The sequence below is a fragment of the Nicotiana tomentosiformis genome, chromosome 7 (genome assembly GCF_000390325.3).
Source record: "Nicotiana tomentosiformis chromosome 7, ASM39032v3, whole genome shotgun sequence".
NCBI classification, from domain to species: Eukaryota; Viridiplantae; Streptophyta; class Magnoliopsida; order Solanales; family Solanaceae; genus Nicotiana; species Nicotiana tomentosiformis.
Genome location: NC_090818.1, coordinates 130,229,782 through 130,240,533, shown reverse-complemented (window position 1 = coordinate 130,240,533; position 10,752 = coordinate 130,229,782). Strand labels below are relative to the sequence as shown.

Here is a 10,752-nt window from a genome sequence, read left to right as displayed (position 1 = left end):
CCAATGTTTCATGTTTCCATGCTCAGGAAGTATATTGGAAATCCGTCCCATGTTTTGGATTTCAGCACGGTTCAGTTGGAGGGTGATATGACTTATGATGTGGAGCCGGTGGTTATTTTGGATCGGCAGGTTTGAAGGTTGAGGTCAAAGGATATAACTTCAGTGAAGGTGAAATGGAGAGGTCAGCCTGTAAAGGAGGCCATCTGGGAGACCGAGCGGGAGATGCGGAGCAGATATCCACGCCTATTGGAGACTCCAGGTATGTTTCTAGACCCGTTCGAGGACGAACGGATGTTTAAGAGGGGGAGGATGTAACGACCCGACCGGTCGTTTCGAGAGTTATAGCCTCGTTTTCCCCATTTCTACTTCTTTTTGTGTTATTCAGCTATATTATGTTATGTCAGGTTAGTTGGTTAGGGACCGGAGTGGTTTCAGAGTGAATTGAGACACTTAGTCTCTTAAGTAGAAACTTAAGTTGAAAAAGTCAACCGGATATTGACCTATGTGTACACGATCTCGGATTTGAATTCTAATGGTTCTATTAGCTCCGTTAGGTGATTTTGGACTTAAGAGTGTGTCCGGAATGTGATTTGGAGGTCCGTGGTAGAATTAGGCTTGAATTAGCGAAATTGAAAATTTAGCAATTTCGGTCGGCAGTGGAAAATTTGATATCGGGGTCGGAATGGAATTCTGAAAGTTGGAGTAGGTTCGTAGTGTCATTTGTGATATGTGTGCAAAATTTGAGGTCATTTGGACATAGTTTGGTTGGTTTCGGCATCAGTTGCCGAATTTGGAAATTTAGAAGTTCTTAGACTTGAATCTAAGGGTAATTTGATGATTGGATGTTGTTTTGAGTGATTAGAAGGTTCGACTAAGTTTGTATGTTGATATATGACTTGTTGGTATTTTTGGTTGAGGTCCCTAGGGCCTCGGGGTGATTCCGGATGGTTAACGGATTTGTCGAAGTTGGAATTTGCAGCTGGAGCTCCTGCTACTGCTATTTTCGCACCTGCGGAAGAAAGCTTTGCAGGTGCGAGGCCGCTGGTGTGCGTGGGAAGTGCACAGGTGCGGGCAACGCTGGGCCAAGGCTGGGAACGCAGGTGCGAAGAATTGGCCGCATCTGCGAGCCCGCAGGTGCGAGGCCTTGAGCGCAGATGCGGAGATGAGAATTTTGGGCTGGTTTCGCAGATGCGCACCAGGGACCGCAGATGCGAGTCCGTAGGTGCGAGAAAGGTGTCCGAAGGTGCGGAAGCTGGGGGATTAAGTGATTTGCGCAGGTGCGGCTCCTTGGACCGCAGGTGCGAGAAAATGGCCGCAAGTGCGAAAAACCTGGGCAGAAACTATAAATAGAACCCTTCGCGATTTTGGTGCATTCTTCACCATTTCTATTCGGTTTTTGAAGCTTTTGAGAGAGATTTGAAGAGGGAATCAAGGGGGTTTCGTTGAGGCAAGTTACTTGAGCCCTAATACTTGTATATATGGTGAATTGCCATTGTTTAATCATGGTAATTAGTGAAAATGAGGGGTTAGGGCTTGAAAGTTTTGGAAAGTAATTAAAGGATTTGAAGGACCAAACAATGTCGGATTTTGATGAATTTGGTATGGTTAGACTCGTGAGTGAATGAGCTTTCTAGTTTTGTATATTTTGTCGGATTTCGAGACGTGGGCCCAGGGGCCGGGGTTGAGCCAATTTCGGATTTTGGTCTAATTTTGAAGCTTTTCTGGTAAAATTCATTCCATTAGTGTATATTGATGGTATTATACTGATTGTGAATAGATTTGGAGCATTTGGAGGCCGAGTCCAGAGGAAAGAGCATTGCGGGGTAGAGATTTGACCGGTTTGAGGTAAGTAACGATTGTAAATCTAGTCCTAAGGGTATGAACCCCCAGATTTTGTATCATTCTACTTTTTTTAGTGACGCACATGCTAGGTGACGGGTGTGTGGGCGTGCACTGTTGGGGATTTGTGACTTGGTCCATCCCGTAGCAACTTTAAAGTTGCATACTTTGTTGAAACCATATAATACTTATATGTTTTAGAAAGAATTTCTGTAAATTGGGCTGAATGCCATGTTTGGGCCTTGCGCCAATACTGTTTGGACCCTTAGGGGCTGTTTCTTACCATCCTCTCATTGTTTTCGATTGAAAATCTATACTCAGTCATGTTTATACTTGTTTACCGCATAACTCAGTTTTATGACTCTATTTTGATGCATATAAATATTTTGGGCCGAATGCTCTATTTTACTGAAATGCCCGAGTGTCTTGAGAGGTTTATGACTGAGTGAGGCCGAGGGCTTGATTTGTGAGGATGAGTGTGGATCGGGGCTGCCCGCCTGCAGCATACTTTATTATTATGGCACGTGAGTTGTACGTGCAGCACGTGAGTTTTCCGTGCAGTTTATAGCGCTTGGGCTGAAGGATCTCCTCCGGAGTCTGTACACACCCCCAGTGAGCGCATGTACCTGCTGAGTGCGAGTGCCGAGTGCTGAGTGACTGGGAGGCATGAGTGATTGTGAGGTATGCCCGAGTGGCAAGAGTGATTGTGAGGTATGCCCGAGTGGCACGAGTGACTGTGAGGTTTGCCCGATTGGCTGTTTATGAGTGATGTTTTGCCCGAGGGGCTGTTTATGATTTCATCATTTTTGCTCACCTTTGCACTTTTCCTCTGTTTGAAAACTGTTGAAAAATATCTTTAAATAATTTTTACTGGAACTGGGTTAAACGAGATGTTTTGATTCAAATCCTATTTTTTAAAAGCATGTGGTATTTTACTGAGATTTCCCGATATGAATGTTATATGCTTTATTGCTCGTCACTACTGCTCAATCTTTATTTATTGTTGTTACTTACTGAGTTGACGTACTCACGTTACTCCCTGCACCTTGTGTGCATATTCAGGTGTAGCTGGTCACGGTAGCGGTTATTGAGTGTTCTGGTTGCAGATTTTCTTGGAGATAGCAAGGTAGCTGTTTGGCGATCGTAGCCCCTGCTCTTCTCCCTCTTATCTTCCTCTAGTTGTATTTAGCTATTTTCCAGGCTGAGTTAGCCTTGATATTGTTAGACAGATTGTAGTAGATGCTCATGACTAGTGACACCCCGATATCGGGCTTTTCCTTCTGCACTTTTATTTTGATTAGAACTCCTTTACGAAGGTTTTTATGTTAAATAACCTTGAAATTATCTTTAAAATAAAAATATCGATTTGTTTTGGAAATGAGTCGGCTTGCCTAGTTCCACGATAGGCGCCATCACGGCAGAGGTTAGTTTTGGGTCGTGACATCTAGACATCAAATGCAATGCACAGAATAACACACAAAGCTCACACACACATGACACATAACTCACTCAGGATTGGACTCATCAAGACACTCTAGTCAAGGCAGTTAAGCAAAGTTAAGATCATATGATTTAAGATACTTATACAAGAGTCAACAACTGAGCCTAAGCGTCACAACCAAGTACTCACTATTCTCAAAGTATAACAAAGTCAAGAGATGTTTCTTCAATTCAATTCATAGCACAATGGCTCATACTCCTAAAAAAAACTACCTACACTCGGTTCAAACAAAACCGTTGAAAAAGAATGGTGGTACAAAGAAAAACTAAGAGGGAATTACTACATTACCTACAAAGAAAATATTTTTGTCCTTTTTCTTTAGACTCAAATCCCTCAAGAAAACTGTCTAGAAAATTCATCGTCGGGAGAAGTCCAATTTTTCAACTTTTGTTTTCCGATATGTTTTTCCCGATTTTTCTCAACTAAAATACTACACAACTACGAAATCAAAAATAAGAAGTTAATATTTTTTCTAACATCCTACTACTAATTATTTAGAGAATTCTTCCATCCCACACTTAAAAGAGTGCATTGTCCCCAATGCACAAATAATGCAAAACAATAATGAGGGTGGACAAGAAACTCCCTGAAAGGCCAAAGGACGAAGCAATAACGACTCACGGGGTGCTCAGACTTCCCGCAGGCATGGTCCTTGGTGTGGGCACCTCACACTAGTTCCAACTATCTGGCTCGCTTTTGCACTCTTCCAATGGCTTTGCTTCCTATGCTTATAATCCTACAAAATAAAAACAGACACTATAACAATAATAAGATAAAAATAAAAATTAAAGAAAGCAGTAAAGTTGGGTTGCCTCCCAACAAGCGCATGATTTAACGTCGCGACACGACTTGAACCATTTTTTCCTCCACCTAGAACTTATAAATTGTACCCCTAACATGGCATTCACTCTGCGGCTATGCTCCAGTAGTGGGGCTATAAGTATAACCGGGCCAAGTAATAAATATTTCATTCTACACTTCTTGGCCTTTAGATGAGGAATGTAATTTTTACTTTTTGGCACGATAAATTCCAGAATGTAAGCACTTTGTTCCTCGTCCTTTAACTCCTCCAAAGGCTCGAATGACTCAATTCCCATATCATCATCCAAACACAATGTCGAAAAATGGATGAAAAAAGGACCAATGCGCCATAACTCTAGAATTGCTTCACTATTTATATCCTCATATGTACACACATTAGAGTCTTCAAATATAATACTATCTACTTCCTCACATGATTTTGGAGTGCTTTCCTCAACATGGATATCATCAATAAAAGTATGGTCTAATGCTTGGTATTCTCGTTTCAGCTCCTCAATTTGGTCCAGAAGATTTTTTTCAGTTTCACACAACTCATCATTAAATTGTTGGGCGTTGAACGCATCAACCTTTGCACTCAAATCTGCATCCAAGTTGTGCAAAGCCAAGCCAAACTTGTCAATTTCTTGTTCAAGATCAACTCTCTCTTTCGACCAATTATTCACCAATTTTGTTAGAAGATTACGTCGTTCCTCATATTCTCTTAATCGTGAATATTCGTCCCAATACCAACCCTTACTCCTATATTCAAATTCAGACCTCCCAGAGTTCAAGTCATGACAAGCCCAAAAAGACGGGCCATAAAAGTCTTCTGTCAACCAAGCGTTTTCATCAATAACCTTACCTCCGGATATTTCATCCCCAGATGTCATGTTGATAGAACTATGAACACATTAAGAGAAAAATTAAATTGTTAAAAATAAAAATATTTACAAAAAGAAAAAAATAAGCAAAACCTGTAAAGATAAAAGTAAAAGTCTAATAAAAAAAATAACTAAATAGGAAAATTAAAAACTTGAACAGAAATCAATTCAAAGCTAAACTTAGATAAACAATCAATAACTAAGTCCCCGAAAACGACGCCAAAAACTTGTTGGTTCCCCAAGTACACGCAAGTATACGTAGTCGTCAAGTAATAAAGTGACTCGAAAGTCGGATGTCGAACCCATAAAGACTTAGATTGATCGTTAGCTAAGCAAACTAAAATCAATTAATTGTCCAAGCTATTTAAGAGTGATGTTTTTCTATTAATCTACTATTGCTGAAATTAAACAAGTAACAACTAATTTATCAAGAATGCAAATGCGTATGATGAGATTTTACTTCAGAGGAGATGAAAATTTCAGGGTTGTGGTCGGTTTATCAATCCTATTAAGTTCAATAATTACACTCGTTAATCCACATTATCTATGATTGCTAGTTGACCGGATCGTTTATATAAATAGCATGTTCCCACAATACTATCCGTCTATTCATAATATATCAACCCTATATTCCTATGATCTTGAATCTATTATGAACGAATATAATACGGTATTCAACTAAGCAAGACTGTTAGGTATATTCTTATCATAACCGCGAAATCTTCCTCCGAGCCACGGGTTCAGAAACAAGATTTCTCTAATTCTACTCTAATCTAAACACGGCTTTCCCAAGCATAGCATAGATAGTAGGGTGAATTAGTAGCTAGAATTAAAGAAACAACCACAAGATGATAATCCGAATTAACGAAGATGTAATTAATAAACGTTAATAATTATGTCAACCACAACCCTAGAACTTAGAGTGCTTAGCCACTCATATCCGTAGTAATAATTTTCCAAGTATTTTGCATAAATAAATTACAAAGAAAAGATAAAGGAATGAAGAACTTAGATGATTTTCTTCTCCAAAAGTGGTTCCACGTGATGTTCTTGCCTTCGGTCGCAAAACTACTCTAAAAATGGTGTTTAATGACTATTTATAAGTGTAGGAAAAAGTCCCAAACGAAATAACCATGTCCAAAATCAAATAAGAGACGAAATAGGCTTTTAAAATCCAAAACCCCCTCACTACAAACTGTGCCTCGCGAACTTAATAGCGTGCTCCACTTTGCCCTAGGCCTTGCCTCGCAAGCTCAAATGTGCGCTATGAGTCTCGCTCCGCCTGTTCTATCGCGAGCAGGGAACCTCGCGCCGCCTGGGATGCTGCTTCGCTTTTGAGTTGCTTCAGTTTTTGCATTGTTCTTTCTTCAGTTCTACATTCCAAATATCACTTTCCATTTCACGTTTTTTGTCTTCTTTTCCTTAGTTTTCAATTTTTTTGCATTGTTCTTTCTTTTTGTCAACAAGAGTGGGTTGCTCTAACGATGAGCATCCTCCACTTTCAACCAAGAAGTTTTGAGTTCGAGTCACACCCCAAGAGCAAGGTGGGGAGTTCTTGAAGGGAGGGAGCCGAGGGTCTATCGGAAACAACCTCTCTACCCAGGGTAGGGGTAAGGTATGCGTACAAACTACCCTCCCTAGACCCCACTAGTGGGATTATACTGGGTTGTTGTTGTCTTTCTTTTTGTCTTCTTTTTGATTTGTCTCTTTTGTCTTCCTACACAAAGTTAAACCTTAATATATCCACTAATTAAATAATCATGACTCCATTCTTGTAGTGTATAAAATACACATAAAATTTTTACTTTGCTCCCAATTTCGTCTTCAACGTACCTACACATAAAATAAACTCAATTAAGCACGAATATAGTATATTTTAGCATTAAAGCCCCAAAATGTAAGGTAAGTAATGTAATAAAAATATGGACTTATAGCCAAACATCAAGCAGCATAAATAATTTCATCGACCCTGCTTTGGGCACAGACACTCTTAACTCCAGCTCTGGAAATGCAAGGTAGTGGTAATTGAAACACGGAATATTCCTGCAAAACAAACAAGCTAGCAGTTATCTAGCTTCATGGGATGTGCTCTTCCATTCCTAACATATTTTGCAATGTTGGAAAAAATCAATATAAAGTTCAATTTGCAGCTATTCGGTAAGAGACACATTCACAATGACATTAACCTGCAATGCTTGAGCATTGCAATCGTGAAAGTCGCTTCAAAATTTGCTCCTTCGATAAGGTTTTGTCTTATCTTCCTTGAAGTTTATAAAACCTGGGTTGGACACTATCAATAAGACAAGAAATCTGCTAGAAAATATATAAGACAATATAGCTCATAGGAAGTTCAGCCGAAATTCTTGTAGTGAAGGATCTAACTTTTAATTGACAGCAAAATCTCCTTAGCTTACAAAATGTTACAAGTATATCAAAGAAAACAACATTACTTGCGAATCTGTTAGACGCATACTTGTAATTATCGCGGGATGTAGTTGCACAAAGTTGATGGCTAGCAGCTGTAAGAGAAATAGGCAAGACCTTTAAATGTGTACAGTGAAGCTTTAATAACTGAAAAACAGAGCATAAGAGCACAAAATATTTGCAATGTTTTATTTATACATACATGTAAGACAACTAAGGTGTCAAACACATTCTACCAGTGAAAAATGAAAGACTACTTTATCAATATGTATGGTACAATGAGTACAACATTATAACCTTTTTCAAGAAGAGCATAAGATTCTCGTATGGTAAGAGCAGTTTGTTTTGGGAATCCTGCTTTGTATAAAGATGATGTTGCCTGCTCTGGGACAACAACAATTGCATTTTCAGCAAGGTTAAGCCCTTCAGTGTCTTGTTTTCTCATACGCCGCGATTACAGTAACAAATCATATCTGTTGTTGATGAGAATGGCTAAAGACTCATTCAGCCAAAAAGGGAATTCGTAGACCAAAGCTGGGAATTATCTCATGGGTACAATTTTCAGAAATGGTTGTACCCAAAAAAATTGTCCCGGCCAAGAATCCTTGGTTATCCTATTTTTCCCTACCCAGTATTTGGTTGGAATATTCCATCTCTCGCGTGTTCAATTCAACACTAATTGCCAAATAAAAATAATGTTATTATCCAAAATAACTTTAGAGTTAGCAAATAGTTTCACCAACTACTTAGAGAAGTATTATTCGTGCTTAATCACTTGCTTATCCCCATCATTACCTCTGTATTCCGATCCGTAAATCCGCAAAATAAATAAAATATTTACCACCGCAGATCCCTTCAGGACGAAGTGGTTTTAAACAGAAGGGAAAAATGGAAATAACACAATATAAACTGAACTCACCCAAAAGTGGTCAGCTGGAAATTTGGCAACAACAAGAAAAACGAAGAGCGAAAGTATAAACAGAGAGGCGAAAGAAAGTGTAATCCGAACGAAGATTGTACATGAGAAATCTTGAAATCTTTTATTTGCCCAACGTTTACCCAAAAGCGAAAACATGACGTGCCCTTAGACTGGCAGACATGGGAAGCAGCACATAGAGCAATTTGGTAAAGTCGATGATAGTGTTGAATCCAGCGGTGGCTTTGACATGTTATTGTTAAAGAAAAATACAAAATAAAACTGAAAAGACGATTATACCCTCAAGTGCTTATTCCACTGTATCCAATACTAGTGGGGATAGCCCGTGAAGAGAACTACAATGTTGTAAGAAAAAAGTACAGTGACAATATCTCCGAGGGATGAGCTTGTGTAGAGAAATGGCAGACTGCAGAGCTATTACTGAGTTGTACTCAAAAGAGAAATAAAAGACCACAAATATGTTACATAAATATCGTATGGGTTTGCAGTAACATATGCTGATACAAATATGTGTAAGATGGTAGAATTTAAAATTACTATCAAAGTATTGTTTACCCGAAAAATCGGATAACGTTGAATTTATGTATGGTTCTAAGGGTAAGTAGATTCCTTTGATCTGAAGATAACAATACACGTATTTATGATGTAAAATAGGAAATGATGAACAAAGATACTTAGTGAACTTTAGAAAGATAAACACAATGAATTCTTAATCCCAGGGAAGATGTCTTCTATTACAATCTATCTTGCCTTTTTATAGCCAAGGATCACTACTTTATCTATAGCAACATAATAGAATAATATTACTAGTGGAGGACCCATGATGGTGTATCTCCTCCTTAATTCCCGCCAAGATTCTCTCATTTGGTGCGGTTGTAAAAGATTTTTGTCTGTGAGCTCGATACCGACTCGAGCTCGGTGTCGGATCGGAACCTCGGCCTTGGTTTCGAGCTTGGTGATCACTTTCGGGTATCGATGTTCGGGACCTGTATCGGTCGATGTTACCTCGGTCGATTCGGACGCCCCAAGCTCGACGCCCCCGTCTCGGAATTCGTTCGGGTTCTCCATGAAGATACCCCTTGACTGAGATGCCATTCTCGATCGATCTTCATGATCGAGGATCGGTTTTAACCGTATACAGATAGCCCCCTCGTTTCTTGGAAAGGAGATGACGAGAAACGATGTGATTTTCCTAAGGTTCGACCGAATCAACGATGACGTTTCTATCGACTTTGACTATGACGTGCGTGATAGCTGTCCCATCGATTTGGTTTTATCGAGGCATTTAATGTATGTCAGTCGGTGGTCGGCCACCGCTAGAAATGAATCGCCATGCCTTATAAATAGTTTTTCCATGTAATGTTTTCCACTTTTGTGCTTCCTCTTTTCCCAAATTCCCTTTGATTATTTTCTCTACTTCGTTGCTTTAGTGTCGCTTATACCAGAGTTTTGGTGCTGTCCCCTCTTTCACCTTCCTTTGCGACTTTTCTTCTCATATTGATGGCAAAAACTTCAAAAATCGTACCTCACAAGGAGAAAGCTTCCTCCTCACGGCCGTGTGACGATAAGGCACCGACGGAGCCGTCCGTTCAAGATTATATTCCCGGCCCGTGTATTTTAAAAACTGATTTTAGGGTGGAGAACCCTTCGTCCGTTCCGGGTCGTTGTGAGCACGTATCGATGTATACGTGCTCTATAGCGGAGGTTCACCTCGAGGCCGTCAGAAAAGACTGCGGCTGGGGTTCTGAGGTTGTGTTACAAATCCCATCCTCCGATGAGAGCATCACTACCTACGTGGAGGGATTTTTAAGTGTTTACACATATCCCTTTACGTTGGGAGCTGTCGATCCCGTGATTTTTGATTTCTGCAGGAGATATCAGGTCACCCTCGGCCAAATTCATCCTTCCTTATGGCGTATAGTCATCTTATTGCGTTTCTTCTCTACCAAAGCCGGAGGGTTGGATTTTTCTCTGAACCACCTTATACGACTGTATCGGCCTCAGATTTATCGTGGACTAATTAGGCTACATCGTCGAGCATCGAAGGCTTTGATGTCGAGCATCGATGAAGATAAGGATCGAGGTTGGATGGGTCGATATATTCGAGTGAGGACTCGTGATCTTATCCCGGAGGAAAAAATACCGTTTCCTGAAAAATGGAATTTCGACCGTAAATGATACTTGTTTGCTTTTTGTGTCTTTTTTCGTTTTTGTTAATATTATTTTATGATGTCCAGCTGCACCTTGGATGCCACAAGCTGTGCCTGATCTCGAGGATTGGGTTCGAAAGTTAGCCTCGACTTCATCCTATGCCGAGCGCGCTTGGCTTGATTTGGCTAAAGGTAGATGGGAGGCCAAGAATCATGGTG

The 10,752-nt window shown here is 40.0% G+C and overlaps 1 protein-coding gene across 1 annotated transcript; it reads right to left on the bottom strand.

Annotated features, from left to right (window-relative positions):
* Positions 1–5,889: 5,889 nt before the first annotated feature.
* Positions 5,890–8,944, bottom strand: LOC104119887 (uncharacterized). The gene is made up of 3 exons (XM_009631494.4): positions 7,744–8,944; positions 7,496–7,541; positions 5,890–7,065 (listed from the first exon to the last, which is right to left on the bottom strand). Exons 1-3 carry the CDS (start codon positions 7,889–7,891, stop codon positions 6,951–6,953), a joined length of 309 nt encoding a protein of 102 aa, XP_009629789.1. The 5' UTR covers positions 7,892–8,944; the 3' UTR covers positions 5,890–6,950.
* Between the last annotated feature and the right edge of the window lie 1,808 nt (positions 8,945–10,752).